General features: G+C 39.9%; 1 protein-coding gene across 3 annotated transcripts in view; it reads right to left on the bottom strand.

The window, feature by feature from the left end:
• LOC111874157 (coiled-coil domain-containing protein 186) overlaps positions 1-17,794 on the bottom strand; it is a 43,399-nt gene that overhangs the window by 18,359 nt on the left and 7,246 nt on the right. For all 3 annotated transcript variants that reach the window (XM_023869404.2, XM_023869403.2, XM_023869405.2), the window contains exons 3-10: positions 15,725-15,937; positions 13,157-13,276; positions 11,422-11,557; positions 9,431-9,585; positions 8,354-8,496; positions 4,819-4,999; positions 1,826-2,065; positions 778-978 (exon numbers count right to left, since the gene is read on the bottom strand). In XM_023869404.2, coding sequence (XP_023725172.1) covers positions 778-978; positions 1,826-2,065; positions 4,819-4,999; positions 8,354-8,496; positions 9,431-9,585; positions 11,422-11,557; positions 13,157-13,276; positions 15,725-15,937 — 1,389 coding nt within the window. The remainder of the gene's footprint in view (positions 1-777; positions 979-1,825; positions 2,066-4,818; positions 5,000-8,353; positions 8,497-9,430; positions 9,586-11,421; positions 11,558-13,156; positions 13,277-15,724; positions 15,938-17,794) is intronic.

A 17,794-nucleotide genomic window follows, 5' to 3' on the forward strand; every position in this document is an offset into this window, starting at 1 on the left:
CCCCCCCATTTTTACAACAAAAATGCTGCATGTTGAAATCTATAGTCCATTCACGGAGACGAGAGAGTCCTTGTAAACAAATGCACACGGTATATCCTTCGCTCTTTGAATGAAATCAAGCAGCGATCACGTGATGGGTGTACCGTTGCAGGGGCATCCAAAGTTCACTCTTCAGTCTGAATGCAGGTTAACGTGCGTCCGAATGCAGTGAGTACACTGAGTAACTGCGCGCTTTGTCCACTCCTTGCTGTCAGCTGTGGCGACGCGGGGCTTGCTTTGTTTACGCTAACTGTCTCGTCTCCTTGAATGGACTGTAATGACTCTAATTTTTGTTTTCTAATATTAAGATTAAAAATTATGAGTGATGGTTAAATGAAATTAGAAAGCATTATTTCTACTGAATTTCACACTAAAAATTTATTTTTTGTGGGGTTGGGAACCACTTTTTTCAGACAGACAAAACATATGTATGTATGTACTTCTACTGCCTGAACCAGGACAGCTCAGTCAGTACAGTGACTAGTCTACAGGCTGAACAATCATTTACTCCCTTCTGGTATGTAATGCTGTGTAGTCTGGTAAATATTTTCTGATGTTTCAGAAGAACCTGTTATTTCCAGGGTCCTCTCTAAAAACGGAAAAAGCACATTCCTCTGAAACACTGATAATATAAAAGCATTATATCTGGGAAGACTGTAATCTTCATAGTCACCACTGTACAAACCACAGATATCTCTGTGCATAGTTTATAGTGCACATGGACATGGCACAAAATACCTGGTTGCTGGTAGAGTCGCCTGGGGAGATCTGTCCTCCTGCTGAGGTCTTGCTGCTGTTTGTGTTAACTGTGCTGCCTTCTACAGTGTTGAGAGAATTGCAAGAGCTAGCTCGAGAACCTTGCCCAATAGAATTGCTGCCACTTGAAGATTCATACAGATCCAGTCTCTTCCGGCAATGCTGCAAATCCTTCATCAGCTCCTGAACACAGCAGTCCACAGGTCCAATGGAATAGCAATAACTCAGGCACAATTTCCCAGTCTTATATCAGTGGCTCAATTTGTTCTTATTTCATAAATGGAGGCACACTGAAGGGTCTGGTTTTCGTGACACTTCACTGTTATGATGACAAGAAAACATGATCCATCATGCAAAATATTTTTTGGGGGTTATGTTTTCATTCAGAATAATGTAGACTTGTAGTACAGTAAAGAAGTCTATAGGCAAATCGTGCATTACATTTCTACTGTTCTAGCAGCATACCACTGTTATGCAACATACATTTCTAGGAGACACTGATTTATAATACAGTAAATTTGAATATTTATATAACTACCTCCATGGGGAATAGTTCTTCTTGAGAAACAAATAGTCATTCAGCTAGTCAAGAAATTTCCTTTTATTGAAGCCCACAGCAGCCCACCACCACCATACTGTATTCTGAGACAAATGAATGCAGTCCATATTCTCAAACATGATCCCCTTAATATCCATTTTAATCTCTCTTTGTAAGCCTATGTCTTGCAAATAATGTCTTTTCTTCAGATTTTCCAATTAAAACTTTGTATCTCTTCCCTGTAATAAATTTAAATCATCATTCCCAATCTTCTTTTAACTACACAAGTACACCTTAATTTCTATATTTATGTGTTATTCCTTCTTTAAAGTTTTGATTGCGATATTGAACTGCATTCTGGGTTACGACTGGATACTTCTGCTCATTATCGACATAATGAATGCCAAAGTTTTCAACTTGAAACCCTCATTTCATACTGCTATCTTTTTCTTTAAACATGATTATGAGGGAAATAATATTATCAATTTTCACCTTAAGTGCAGATGCCTGTCTCCGACGCAGCACATGGTTTTCATCCTTCTGGTCCTCCAGCTCTTGTGCAAGCACATCGGCACGCTGCGTTTGCTCAGCAAGGTGACGCGCCAGTAGCTGGTTCTCGTCCTGGCGTTGCTGCTGCTCTTTCTCTAGCTGCTGGCTCAGTGATGAAACACGGTTTTCAAGTTCACCTATCTGCCGTTGCAGAGGACCCTGTTCACACTCTAATAGCTGTGCCTGCAACATTATATAAAGATGTTTGCATAACATTACAGCTTCATCAATCACAATTCAGCAGTCCATTGTCAAACTCATTGATTTGCAAACCAAATATTTCAAATACCTGTGGCCTTTCATTTGCATCAGTTCTGAAAATCATGGTACAATATCATCTCAACATATTGACGATGCATTTGCAGACGTTCGTTCACATACTGAATGATATTAAAATTGGTATTACTGGATTGACATCTTAACCTTCACAACTTATCATTTCAGGTCATAAAATGTCTGGAGCATATTAATGGATACTTTCACTTAAAACAAGTATAAACGAACATTTTACAGGTGTGCATGTATGTAGCTTCTAAATGTCACTTAAAGCAAATTAAATCACTTATTTCACTGTTGTTAAGAATAAATGATTTGTGAGATCTGAACTCCTCACAGTGGTAACTATGAATATTACTGTCTTCTGGGATGTGAAATTCTGTATCCTGGTAGACAGGTGTGAAGGACTTGGAGGATACTGCTGCTTCCATCTTGAGGGTAATCATCTACATGAACATATTAATTTAACAGCCATTTGATCAATACCGAAACTTTATTGATAGACACATGCAAAAAAAAACTTGTGACAGAGTAAGGGGGGGGTGAGAATTTGAGTGTCATCACTGTCATCCTCCTCCTTATCATCATCAATGTAATGATCATTAACTGAAGTCCTAAAGGTAAATAATAAACCTGATGATTTTATTAGCCTCCCTCCCTTATTTTGAAAAATCAAAGTAGGCTTACATGATTTCCATGCTGTCTGTGTCTGTGAATCTCCCCCCCCCCTTGAATTATGAATGCCTGAACCTGTTTTTATGAAACCTGGTATGTATATCATGTCATATGAGCTCATGTGAACAGTGCACTTCATGAATCCCTCCCATCAGCTTTCTGTATGTGTATCTCCCTATCATTAATAGGCAATGGCTCGGTAAAAGCATGACCATTGCAACAGTTACACAAGCAACAGCAAAAGAACTGTTGGACATGTTGTTTTGTATGCGGTCTGTGTCATATAAAAGTAAAGGATGTGATTAGGTCTTCCCAGAACTTTTTGTTTTACTATTCTAACTAGTATGTTACTAAGACACATAATTTTTAAACATGTTGTTACATGTTAACCTTTAAGAGCCGAGCGACGCCATATGGCGTCATTAAAATAAAGTCAAGGGGACAAATGATGCCATATGTCGTCACGCAGTCCACGCGTGCGGCCGGCTTTTTAAAATCTAATTTTAAGTTATAAATTCTTTTTCTACTTACATGATTTTTGGTCACCAGCTTTATAAGTTGTCTCTCTTCCCACCTGCGTCGTCTAATGGAATGTTGGCTTCGTGTGGAAATCTTGGAAACATCGGGAAACGCAGAGTCCCACATCACACTTCACGCACTTTATCTGGACGGTTCTTCGTTTCCCACACGAAGAGCACACTCGACACGTCAATTTCGAAGTAGAGGAAGTAGGCCAGTGCTGTTGTTTGGCCTCCTCTATTCGAAATGACCCCGATGAAACGGCAGGGGTTCGACCCCTGGGCCGTTGAGGGCGAGGGGGGCCCCTACCAGCATGCTCCAGCATGTTCCGCTGTCTACGTGCTGATGGTAGTACCTGTTCGTCTCTTCCACCAGCAGACGGATAATCCCTGTGAAATACAGCATGAAAACGCAGAAAGGGGTGGAATCCTTATTCACGTGTGGAGCTTCATTGGTATTTAACCCAACAGCTCCACCTGAATAATTATTCACACTCCTCTTGCCACGCTGGTGCGGTGGTCCCCAAGTTGCCGACGAAGATGATGGGTCTTTGTCGAAATCCATTTCTGAATCACTTTCCTCAACGCCACTCTCAGAACTGTCGGTAAAACAATCTGATTTGGAGTCATTTATGAGTTGAAAAATGTCTGCATCTTCCAAACGAGACGACGCCATGGTGAGCTGACAATATCACTGTTCTCGCTGCGAAACTTTGAAGCCGTATGACACTGCTTGGCTGTGCTTGGCCTTGAGAGTTGTGATAAACTAACTGAGCCTGGTCAGAACAGAGAACTTGTTGTGTATAAACAATCAACGTTCTTATAAACGGAGATATACACGCCCACATCTCTGCATACCGAAAGAAGGTACGTGTATAAGCTTCGAGACATGCAAGACTAAACATGCCTACATAACCATCCGCTGTGTTGCCACATCTACATACAGCATTCTTAGTTCCAAGAACTGTATGAATTCTTGTAGACAGACGATAAATTTGGGAATTTTATACTTGGAATCAGTCTAAAAATTTGTACACATTTTATAAAGTCTGTAAATTACAATATCTGATTCTATATTCTTTCTAGAAAAAACAGCGTTTATTTGGTTCGTTTATCACAAAAATTGTAGAAATCACAGCAATTTTAGGAAATGATTACAGTTTTTATTGCTTTAAAATTGCGGGTATTTAAATCAAATCCGTCCCGCTGCCATTACCGGAATTTAAAGGGCCGTCACTTAAAGGTTAACCCAAAGATATTTTACATACACAATTCAAGAATTCTACTCTCTCATAATGTTAGCGCTTCTCATAACAGAGAATGTTCAGACCTTGGTCTTCTGTGATGTGACACCATGTAGTCTGTAGCCAGATGAAGGTAGCATGTCCCTTGAAGCACTGGCATCCACCTGGGGTACAGTACAACAATGTAGCATTCCAGAAGACCATAACCTTAACACTATGCTACCTTGGCTTCTGTGGCAGAGAACTCCAACTGCAGACGAACATTCTTTTCTGTGAGTTTCTGTGTGTAATCCAGCAACTCTGCTTCCCGTTCTCGACACGCTGCCATGTCCTGCTGAAGCTCAGCATTACTCAGTCTTAGGCGCTCCACTTCACCATGACTTGCTCCCAGCTTCTCCTGTTCACTTAACAGTAATGTATCAACATGTTCATTATTAACTAACTCCATGAAGATGAGCCCTTCTTGAGAAGCTGCCAATTACGCAGCTACTCAAGAATTTCTCAACATTTTATGGAAACTGAAGGTTCGTTACTGTGCTTAGAAGAGCCCTCCACTGCTCCCTATCCTGAGCCAGATCAGTCAAGTTCATACAACCCCATACTATCAGTCTAAGATCCATTTTAATATTATCCACCCACCTATATCTTGGTCTTCTTAGTGGTCTATTTCCTTCTAGCTTTCTCACCAATATCCTATATGCATTTCTCTCCTCCCCATTCATGCTACATATACAAATATGAATAAAGCAAACTGTCACACTAGGAGTCTGTTTGGTTTGATCCTTTGCATGCCATGTACCACTAGACTAGCTCATGGTACTGGTATTAAAACCATTATAGCTGAAGAGACTGGACCACTGTTAATCAATTAGTATAGTACTTCTGTCAACAGATGGTATCAAGTGTGATATGCTGATATCCATGCTTTCATATGAACTACACTTGCTGTTGTTTGAAGGTCATTTGAGGGAAGAATTGTGGGTTTATATGTGCAACTGCATTTACTCCTAAACAGTTTTAGTATTTCTAGCAAGTATGAAGGGTGTTCCATATATAATGCCTCCTATTTTTTGTGTTAATATGTAACGTCTGAGCTGGATGTTGGTGGTGTTATAGTAAAGGTTGAACCTTCCCGCCAATGTACTGTTAGTTTGGTTGTCGTGCAACAGATAGCGACAGCAGAGCAGTCTACCAAAATGGCGTCTGACATAGAAGTGCGTACGAACCAGAGATGTATTATTGAATTTCTCACTGCCAAACAAATTGCACCCATTGACATCCATCAACGCTTGCTAAAGGTGTACGGAGATGATACAGTGGATGTCAGCACAGTGAGGCAGTGGGTACTGTGTTTCAACAGTGGCAAAAGGGAAGTGCATGACAAGCCATGGCCTGGGCGTCCCGGCTCAGCTGCCACTCCTCACAATTGACAGGACCTCGATCAGCTCATCCGTACAGATCGGCAGATAAAGACCAGGGAACTGTGTGCACAGCTTAATATTGGCTGTAATGCACTGGAAACTATGTTAGGGAAGCTGGATTATCACAAAATTTGTTACAGGTGGGTCCCGTGGATGCTTACAAAGGACCACAAAACTCATTGAATGGAAGTCTGCTGGGACCTGCTGCACCAGTTTGAGGCTGAAAATGACAAGTTTCTGGACAGCATCATCACTGGAGATGAGACGTGGTGTCACGACCACGAGCCGGAATCCAAAAGACAGTCCATGGAGTGGCGACATCCGGATTTCCCAAGAAAAAAGAAGTTCAAGACACAGCCATCGACAGGGAAAGTGATGTGCACGGTCTTTTTGGATACGTGGGATGTGAGTTTGTTGGATTTCCTGGAGCCTGGTGAGACTGTCAATTCTGAACGCTACACGATGACGCTGACTAAGCTGAAAGCCCGCATTTCCCAAGTCAGGCCAGAGAAGCAGACAACCTTTCGCTTGCAACACGATAATGCTAGACCCCATACCAGTTTGGCGACCACCACACACACTGTAAAGTTTGGCTGGACTGTCCTACCACATCAACCTTATAGCCCCGGTTTAGCACCTTCAGACTTCCGTCTCTCTGGGCCTATGAAAGATGGACTACGTGGGCAACATTTTCCAAACAATGATGCTGTCATTGCAGCTGTAAGAAAGTGGCTAGCCTCTGCTGGTGCAGACTTTTACGGGCACGGCATACAGTCTCTTGCCCATCGCTGGCAAAAGTGCATAACGAATGGTGGTGATTATGTGGAAAAATAACTGTAAGTAGCTGAAATTTTTGGTCTATTTAACTGTATTATTATGCTTTCTGTATCTGTTGTAGTTTTCATTAAAAAAAATAGGAGGCATCATATATGGAATGTCCTCTTAGTTGTATGGTGGGGCTTAGCAGTCAATGAAATGAAGTGATTCCTCTATTATTTATTCCATTCATGTTTACTAATGAATACAATCTAATTCCATGGTTCAGTGGTTACCATTCCCGCTTCATAGTTAGGAGGGCCATCATCGAAATTTCAGCCCAGAGACTGATTATCCTGATTGAACCTTCTCATGCTTTTCCTCAGTCCCTCCAGCCAAATTCTGGGACAGAAGCTCAGATCAGGCCATGACCACCTCCTTCCATATTCTTTCCAATTCATTATTAACTGTATTTACTGACCTACCGAGCTAACGAACAACCCTGAAGGTACAAGGTACAAGCATAATATGACAGATCAATTAATGAAATTTAAGCTAATTCAACTATACAAACCTTCTATGGAACTTGAGGGTGTGTTACTGTGTTCAAAAGGGCCTGCCATTGGGCTGTATTAAGCCAGATGAATCCTGTCCACATCCTCACATTCAGCTTCCTCAGAAGTCATTTTAACATTATCCTCCAATCTATATTAGATCTTTCAAGAAATGTTTTCTCTTCTGATTTTCAAACTGAAATTTTATATGGATTTTGACTTATTTTTGGTAAGAAATTCTGGAAGCAAATGTAAAGATTGTAGCACCAACTAATTAACAGTGGCTTCAGCTGCAACATACAAGGGAATTATACCGGGTGTACCTAAAAGAATAGTGGGGTTTCATTGCCGTATATCTCCATCAGTTTTTGGTGACGAAAAGCAAAACGTATATGGACTCATAACGCGGCCCTCAAATTTTCATTTTGTATATTGCGCTCTTTCCTAGTTCCATTTCCGACAGTTAGGAGGTGTGAAATGTTGTTAGAAACATGCGGTTCTTTCCACAACTGGCCAATGATTCCAATGACTACATTTTCCAACAGGACGGTGCTCCCCCACATTTCCATAGCATTGTGAGAGGTTTGCTTAATCTGGTCCTTCCGCAACGATGGATTGGATGTGCTGCAGGTGAAGATGCCCTCCCTTCTCCAGTGGCCACCCCGATCCCAGGACATAACTCCATGTGATTTCTTTTGTGGGGTACGTGAAGGACATGGTTTATGTACCCCCATTGCCCCAATCACTCCAGGATCTCCAAAACAGAATCAATCGTGCTGTGGAGACCATCACACCTGAAATGCTGCAGCAGGTGTGGCAGGAATTCGACTATCGCATTGATGTGTGCCGGGTAACGAAAGGTGCGCACATAGAGGCACTTTGATGGATGTACATAAAATTTGGACAGTTAAGCTTCCGACTGACACGTGTTATGATTGTACACGGTAAGAAATACGAAATATATACGTATCTAAAACCCCACCATTCTTTTAGGAACACCCTGTACATCTCATATGCAGACACTTACTGCTGGAGTTGCATCTTAAGTGACTCCATCTCTGCTACCTGTGCCTGAAGGTCCACAACATCTTGACGCTGTCGGTCTGACAATCTTTTTAGCTTTGACAGATTCTGCTCATATTCAAGCCTCTCCTTCTCCAGGTTCTGGACCTGTAATAAGCATCAACACAGCATGGGGAATTAAGCTTTGAGCTTTCTAGAAGTAACATGTCTCATTATCATAACTTTAGGCCATCACAAGTCCAGGAACACACCATAGTAGAACTTTACTATAATCTAGCCTTATTGACACTTTTATATGGCAGTAAAAAGTGATGAATGAAAGAGAGAAAAAGAAACAGAATTACAGATGTTGAAATGAACCATAAAAGTAATGAAGACACATAAAGGAATTAGAAAAACAAAACCCCTGCTAATATAACTTTTTGAAATATAGAACCAACTGGATTCAGCACGTAGATAGAATGCAATGAAACAGACTTCCAAAACTATCATAAAACTACAAACCAAGCATATCAAGGAATAGGGGAGACTTCTACTTCTGAAGAGAAGACTGGAGATGCGGCTGGAATAGTTTAAAAGTCAGCTCATATTAAATCCATTATGGACTACGCTGAAAATTAAAAGGGATAATGTCTAGAACAAAAAGAAGAAGTTTCCCACTTGAGCGGAGGCACACAGTAGCGTAGTTGGTTGAGGCACTATGCTACAAGCCAGAAGGTCGCGGGTTCAAGACCCGAGGAGGTCACTGGATTTTTTCAATTGACCTAATCCTTCCAGCCGCACTATGGCCCTGGGATCGACTCAGCTTCTAACTGAAATGAGTACCAAGAATATTCTTGGGGGTAAAGGGCGGCTGGTGTGTAGGTCTGACAACCTTGCTGCCATCTATTAGCCGAATGTCTAGAAAGTGTGGGAACCTCAACATCAAACAACCCTATGGGCCTCCATGGCCTGTTACAGGGATACCTTTACTTATGTATTTTACTTTTACATAGCTGACAGCTGGGCAGTGTTCAATAATGTCATGCATGAATGATAAATGTTAGAACTGTCCCTGAAGGCAGTGCTAATATTAATATACCTTGATGGACAAGAGGTTGTTCTCATCTATGATAAGTTGGTGCTTTCTCTTCAGGTTGTCTACCTCGTGCTGTAGCTGCCGATGAGTTTCCTCTTTATCTTCCCGTTCATGTCGCTCCAAGATCAGCTTTGCTTGCTGCTCTTTCAACTGTTCATCTGTAATTATACTACATTAGTTAATATAAGACTTATTACATACATGGTAGCAAAACAGAGATTATAGGCTCTATCTAAATAAATCTCGTAAAACAAATTCCAAAGATTTTGAGTAAAGTGGTTATCATTCCTGCTTCATATTCAGGTGGTCCCAGGTTTCAATTCTGGCCTACAGGCTGGCTATTCAAACAAATTTCTTGTCTTCCTCAATCCCCCAAAGCAAATGCAAAGATAATGTATTTAATTAAGCCATAACTGCTTCCTTCCACATCCTACTAAAATTCACCACTCACTAATCATCCTATTATTCAACGTTATAAAACCCAAAGTACTGAGAACATTGTTACAAAAGAAAAACTTCCTTGGCTTGAGTCCGCAAGTGAACTATACCAACCAAGTGACTGCCGCCTGACGAAGTTATTACCAACTTCGCTGGATAGAGGGTGGCATTCAGCGCAACAGATCCCCATGGCTGTTAATGTCGGTTTTCTAGAGTGGAGCCAATATTTCCTTGAAATAGCTCCTCAATTATCCTCATGGGGTTCAGTAGACCCTGTTCCAGACCCACTGCTTCTCAGAAAATCTAGTAGCACCGGAAATTGAACCTGGGACCTCTGGATCTGTAACCAGGAACTCTGACCACTAGACCACAGAGGTGGTCAAATGATAAGTAAAATAAAATACAACAGAGACTGATTAGTGTACGTATTTACATTCACATTCATAGAACCATCATCATCCTCCTCATAATCACTGGCATGACAGCCCTTTGTGAGCCCTGGCCTTCCTCAGGATTGCTCGCTATTCTTCTCCATTCGATGCTACATTCCTCCAGTTCTTTATGCCCAAATTTCTTATGTCCTGCCACACACATTCTTCCCATCTCAATCTTGGTCTTCCCACTTTCCTATTTCCTTTTGGTTTAGTATTAAGTATTTAGTATTAATTGTTCTATTCTCGTTGGTATGTATTATGTGTCCGGCCCATTTGTATAGCTCATGGTTATACCTCTTCCTCCATATTCCATTTTCTTCCACTGGTCCAAAGATATATCTCAGGATCCTCTTTTCACATATACTTAACAGTCTTTCATCCGATCTTGACGGTGGCCAGGTCTCAGAGGCATAAGATAGCACTGATCGTATAAGTACTTTATACATCATAGTTTTGTTTTCCTGGGTATTAGTGTGGATTTCAGGCGTTTCCTAAGGCCATGGAGACATTTATTTACTGCAAGTACATGCTTTTTTATTTCATCACTGATATCGTTTTTACAGTTAATTTCTGATCCAAGGTAAGTGAAACTACATACAGCCTCAAATTTATATGAGCCAATTTCAAAATATGTAGGTCCATTAGCACAGTCTTTCTTGGTTACCGGCATGTACTTTGTTTTATTTTGGTTAATTTGTAGATTCATCTTTTTTGCTGCTCTTTCCAAATTAAGAAAAGCTTCTTTCATAGATTTTTGTGTTCTACCAATTATACCAATATTATCCGCAAATTCCAAAATTTGAACTGACTTATAGAATACAGTTCCCCTTGTGTTGATGCCTGCATCTCTAAGTACCTTCTCTAAATTCACAGAACCATACTGCATAATTTTGTATTCAATAATGTGATTTCAGTATCTTGTCTGCATGATTTACCCCAAGAACTGCACAACCAGTGCTGCTAAAAATTGCATTAATGTTATCAATTTGAATAAGAGATCAAATTCAAGGATACAGTGTGATTACATTAGCAATTGGCATAGCAATGTTTCCTGTAATAATAACTTGGCAGAAAAGTGGCAAACCTGACACTAAAGATATACGAGGTAATATAAGGAAGTACCTAGGGTATGGGCCTTGTTCTCTTGGGACTCCTGGTATGCCTGTATCATTGCTTGGCAGTCTCGTCGAACCTGGTCTGATTCTTCTCGCATTTCCTGCAGCTTCTGGAGCAACTTGTCCGCTTTTGCCTGTGTCTCCTGTAACAAACCTACATGTTTATCATACAATGTAACTATAATGTTCATAATCTAAGAAACTGCTTCTGACTTGCTTTCAGGAGGTGTGAGGTCTGATTCCTGGCAGCAGAGCTGGCTGAGAAATTCTGTGGGTTTCCTCATTTCCTACAGACAAATACCAGGATAATAACTTCACATTAGAATATGACATATTTTCCAGTTTATTACTCACTAACTGTCCTACCATTCACACTGTACAATCAAAGATAGTGCCAGCACTTCTAAATAAATCATAATTACATAAATTTTAAACAAGACCAGAACTCACAAGTGAACCTACATCAGTCCAAATTCCTTGTTAGAAATAATTTACTATAAAATTGTCTGTGCTTAATTGAGCATCACATCATGAGGAACAGAGATATAGCTCCATGCATTCTTAACTCTGGCACTAAATCAAGATTAGCTTCACCACTCCCCAGTCACTTTATCAATGGGAAAAGAAACCTTGGTACCCACTGGACGAACACTGAGAGGACCGCATAAATGGTCTGGACACGGTGGAAAAGAAAAAATCTCTTGTCCCTGCCGCAAAAGAAACCATAATTCCTTGGTCATCCAGCTCGTAGACTAGTCACTGAACTGACTGATCTATCAGGGTTCCAGTCATTTACCGTCCTGCAATTCTTTCATCTTTTTATTCCATTTCTAAATACAGCTATTTCATGAAACACAAACAATAAGCACTTACAAATGTACTTGTAACAAAGGAAACGACTCTTCAACTTTATCATAATGAAAGGATTAACTCAATTGAAAAAATCCAATGACTTCATCGGGACTTGAACCTGTGACCTTTTGGCGTGTAGCATAGTGCCTCAACCAACTATGCTACTGCGTGCCCCCATATATAAAAAAACACCAGATCATGCAATGTATGATTTTTGTTTTCAATAACATGCTGCGCAGAACAACGGAGGTATTAGAATGTTTTGGCAACCATAGTAGTTGACAGCTGTAAGGTTAAGGCCAATCCTGCAGATGAAAACTGCAATGTTTGCTGAAATGCTGAAAAAACTTCGATGTTCTATGCAGCATTCACACGCTAAACTCCAGAAGCAAAAACTTGATAATAAAAACTGATCACGTAGGTTTGCAAATTACTACCTTATGAGCATCCAGTTCAGTATTGAGCTTATTCTGGATCCACTTTATTTTGATCTCACGAGAAATGAGATCATCTTTCAATTTCTCATTTTCTTTCTGTGCAGCAGACAGCTCGTGACACTGAAATACAGAAGNTGTGACCTTTCGGCGTGTAGCATAGTGCCTCAACCAACTATGCTACTGCGTGCCCCCATATATAAAAAAACACCAGATCATGCAATGTATGATTTTTGTTTTCAATAACATGCTGCGCAGAACAACGGAGGTATTAGAATGTTTTGGCAACCATAGTAGTTGACAGCTGTAAGGTTAAGGCCAATCCTGCAGATGAAAACTGCAATGTTTGCTGAAATGCTGAAAAAACTTCGATGTTCTATGCAGCATTCACACGCTAAACTCCAGAAGCAAAAACTTGATAATAAAAACTGATCACGTAGGTTTGCAAATTACTACCTTATGAGCATCCAGTTCAGTATTGAGCTTATTCTGGATCCACTTTATTTTGATCTCACGAGAAATGAGATCATCTTTCAATTTCTCATTTTCTTTCTGTGCAGCAGACAGCTCGTGACACTGAAATACAGAAGAAATACTTTATGGCCACAAGAGTATAATGTGGTGTTTAGATCACTGTCTTCAGGGGTGTGATGCTGTGTAGTCTGGTATTATTTACCAGTGGTTCAGGAAACTTACTGCCTCCTGTTTCATGGCACCTGAAGATGGTGGCAGCAGATTCCTCTGAAACATTCATAAATATCTAACAGACTACATGGCATCATATCCCAGAAGACAATAATCTCTGTAGTCACAATCTGCATGGAGCAAAGCGTAGGACTCATCAATTTGACAGTAATACCTTATTAAGATCACAGCCTAAATACATAAACATATATATAACATTATAATAAATTAATTTGTATAGCATTATAAATTTAATTCATCTTGTATTTAAAATATCCATCTAACGTATAAAATGAATGGAAGTACAAAAATTGTTTCAAGGCCGATTTAAATTGTTTTAAATTGTTTAAATCCTTTATTGGAACAGGTAGACTGTTAAACACCTTAATCCCAGTATAACATGTTCTCATCTGATAAACTGACAAATGAGACAGTGGATGATGCAAATGAGATTTGGTCCTAGTAATAATATTACCAGAAGACGAGGAAGAAGACGTAAGAAGATGCTGGATGACCTTGGGGATAGAAGAGGATATTTTTATTTGAAGGAGAAAGCTTGTGATCGCATTAAATGGAGGAGCTCTTTTGGAAGAGACTGTGGACCTGTCGTCTGACAGATTACTGATGAATGAATGAATGAATTAATATTACTTATCTCAGAATTTACTTTAAAATTATGTTTATTATTGATCACAAACAATGAAAGTTACAAATATAAATCACTCCATCCAATGTGACCTGTAAGTTTATTACTACATGAAAAACTTAACACCCTTACATGTTTCGGTCTCTGCGGACCATCTTCAGAGGGCAAACATCACTACAAATAGGAAACCACCTTCACATAAGTTGTTTAGACGTAAAGTACGTACACTTATGTTACAATGCACAGTACACAAAATAGAACATTTCACAAACACAGCAGTTTCCTGGGAATGTAAAAACTGCTGTGTTTGTGAAATGTTCTATTTTGTGTACTATGCATTGTAACATATAAGTGTACGTACTTTATGTCTAAACAACTTATGTGAAGGTGGTTTCCTATTTGTAGTGATGTTTGCCCTCTGAAGATGGTCCGCAGAGACCGAAGCATGTAAGGGTGTTAAGTTTTTCATGTAGTAATAAACTTACAGGTCACATTGGACAGAGTGATTTATATTTGTAATTGTTAGTGTGATGGACCAGAATGAAACAAATCAAATGAAAGTTAATATATATACTGAGACTGTACTGGTAATATTTTTAATTCTCTAAAATATACTCTGCATGTAAATGCAACACTTGGTAGGATGTTCGTTAGAACACCATTTAGTCCATGTTTTCATACATACAGATGGGTTAAAAAAATGTGTACACATGGTCCTGCCACCATTTTCTTTGATTATCCTGCCATTTGATAAGGTGGCTCTGGCATTCATGTGACTAGCACCGTCTTTTGAGAGAATATCACACTACACACTGTACATTACATGTACACATTTTTTGGCCCTTCTGAATTTACATGTTTCAGCCTCATGGGGCCATCATCAGGCACATATGATAATTCATATAAACTGCCACACTGGATTCTGATATTTCAAGGCACATAAGACATGTAGTTCATGCACACTAGCCACCAGGGTGCTTGAAACCCAAAACATCCAGAAATTATTTATACACCACAGCCACAACAATACACCACTAAGAATAAACGATAGAGAAGAATATACAACATTTTTAAATTGTTTTAATTAGAATCCATCTTGGTTCTTAAAAAATAAACTTTTAGTGTTCCATGTCTTGTGTGCAATAATATATCACAATACAGTGTAGCAGTTTACACAAATCATCATATATATCTGAGATGGCCCCATGTGGCCAAACATGTCAAAAATATACCCAAAAACATGGACTATGGGGTGCTGTAAACAAAAACATATAAAACGTTTCATTTACACAACTGCATCACACATATATATCAAGTGCTTTGTAGTCACACCTATGAGAACCTAAAATCTCACATGATGAGTATTTCATGGCCACAAAGTGCACATCACATTCAATTCAAAGTACATGTTACCTTATTGCCTGAGGCTGCGCCACAGCTCAAGCGGTTAGTTGCTGGCTTCCCACCGCGGTGGCCCGAGTTCGATCCTGGGTCTGGTCAAGTGGGATTTGTGGCAGACAAAGTGGCGCTGGGGCAGGTTTTCTCCAAGTACTTTGGTTTCCCCTGCCAATCTTCATTCCACCAATTGCTCCACAATCACCCTCACCTATCATCTGGGGCTGGTACAATAGGCCAGAAGTGGCCCCAGTACAAGGAACTTAGTCCCACCCCATTAGCAATAAAAAAAATAATACCTTATTGTCTAACATCTTGCAGACACTTGTCTTTTCAGAAGATATGTTCTTGAGTTTGCTAACAAGTAGATCTTTTTCTCTGCCCATTTCACGGAATTTCTTTTCCAATGATTCCCGTTCTCTCTTCTGGTCAATCACTTCTTTCTCGCTCACAGCATAACGCATTACCATTGCCTCTTTATCCTTATTCGCTGCCTCATATTGCTTTGTCACCTGAATCACAAACACACACTTTTTAAAATCCTTTGGTGGACATCTTTTATACAGAAATATAAATGTCACTGGTGAAGACATGAAAATCATGCGTCTACTGCTGGAATTATTCAGCATCACACAGATACTATTAATGAAGAAATAAGAGAAATGTTTTTATTCATTCAGGTCTGATGATACTATCACTGCACATAATATATATAGCCACATTACTTATTAACTAACTCCTTTGACCTGAGCCCTTCTTGAGAAGCTGCCAGTTGTGCAGTTACTCAAGAATTTCCCAACGTTTTATGGAACCTGAAGGTTCATTAATGTGTTCACAAGAGCACTCTACTAGTCCCTATCCTGAGCCAGATCAATTCAGTCCATACCACCCCATCCTATCTCTCTAAGATCCATTTTAATATTATTCACCTATCTATGTCTTGGTCTTCCTTGTGATTTCTTTTTTTCTGGCTTTCCCACCAATATCCTATATGCAGGCCTTGTCTCCATTCATGCTACATGCCCTGCCCCCTTCATCCTCCTTGACTTGAATATTCTAATTATATCTGGCAAAGAGTACAAGTTATGAAGCTCCTCATTATGCAGTTTTTCCAACATCCTGTCATTTCATCTCTCTTTGGTTCAAACATTCTCCTCAGCACCCTGCTGTCAATCACCCTCAGTCTATTATTTTTTTTATTGCTAGTGGGGTGGGACTAAGTCCCTTGTACTGCGGCCAATTCTGGCTTATTGTACCAGCCCCAGATGATAGGTGAGGGTGATTGTGGAGCAATTGGTGGAATGGCGAATGGCAGGGGAAACCGAAGTACTCGGAGAAAACCTGCCCCAGCGCCACTTTGTCCACAACAAATCCCACTTGACGAGACCCGGGATCGAACCCGGGCCGCCAGGGTGGGAAGCCAGCGACTAACTGCTTGCGCCTACCCTCAGCCTATGTTCCTTCCTTAATGTCAGAGAATAAGTTTCACGCCCATACAGAACCATAGATAACATTATAGTTTTGTATATTCTAATTTTTACGTTTTTAGGCACCATATGGAAAGACAAAAGGTCCTGAACAGAATAATATGAAACATCACGTGAATTCAATTTCCTCTTAATTTCCTCCTGAATCAGGTTTTGATTTGTTATTGTCATTCCTAAGTATCTGAACTGTGCTATGTTTTCTAAACTTCTGTTACCTATCTTTATGTCATCATTTTGCACTGCATTTTGGTGACGAGACAGAAACATATACTTAGTTTTGTCTGTGTTTACTTCAAGACCAACCTTCTAACTTGTGTCAATTAACGTTTCCTTGTTTTTCTTTACAGTATCTATCATATCGCCCAATAGATTCACATCATCAGTATAGAGCAGCAGCTGATGTGTTTCAGTCTCACCTGGTTTTCTTGGACCTTTCTAATGGCATATTCTAAGGCAAAGTAGTAGCTATATAGCATCTCCTTGTTTTATACCATTCTGCATAGGAAAATTATTACGCAAATGTTTACCTACATTGACTTTATTATAAGTTTTGTTTAAACACTTTTAACCCTTCCGCACCGACATCCGTGTGCTGCACCGACCCTTTATATAATCGTATGCCACCGACATCGGTGCAGTGCACCGACCTGCGCAGTGTTAGCTTTGAAGGACGTTGCTGACAAAACGAGGAAAGATATTCCAATTTTCTTTTCAGGAGTACATAGATTAAGGTTTCATCTTTCAATTGGTATATGAGTTATTTATTTTGGACGAATTTTTAGCACGGTATTTTTATTTTATATCGTTAGTGTAATAGTTCGTACTTTGGTCTCATTGCGCCTAGATTGCATTGAAGTTTTTCAAATTCTAAGTAAGGAAAAT

This window comes from Cryptotermes secundus, unplaced genomic scaffold, assembly GCF_002891405.2.
Source record: "Cryptotermes secundus unplaced genomic scaffold, Csec_1.0 scaffold26, whole genome shotgun sequence".
In the NCBI taxonomy this organism is placed as follows: Eukaryota; Metazoa; Arthropoda; class Insecta; order Blattodea; family Kalotermitidae; genus Cryptotermes; species Cryptotermes secundus.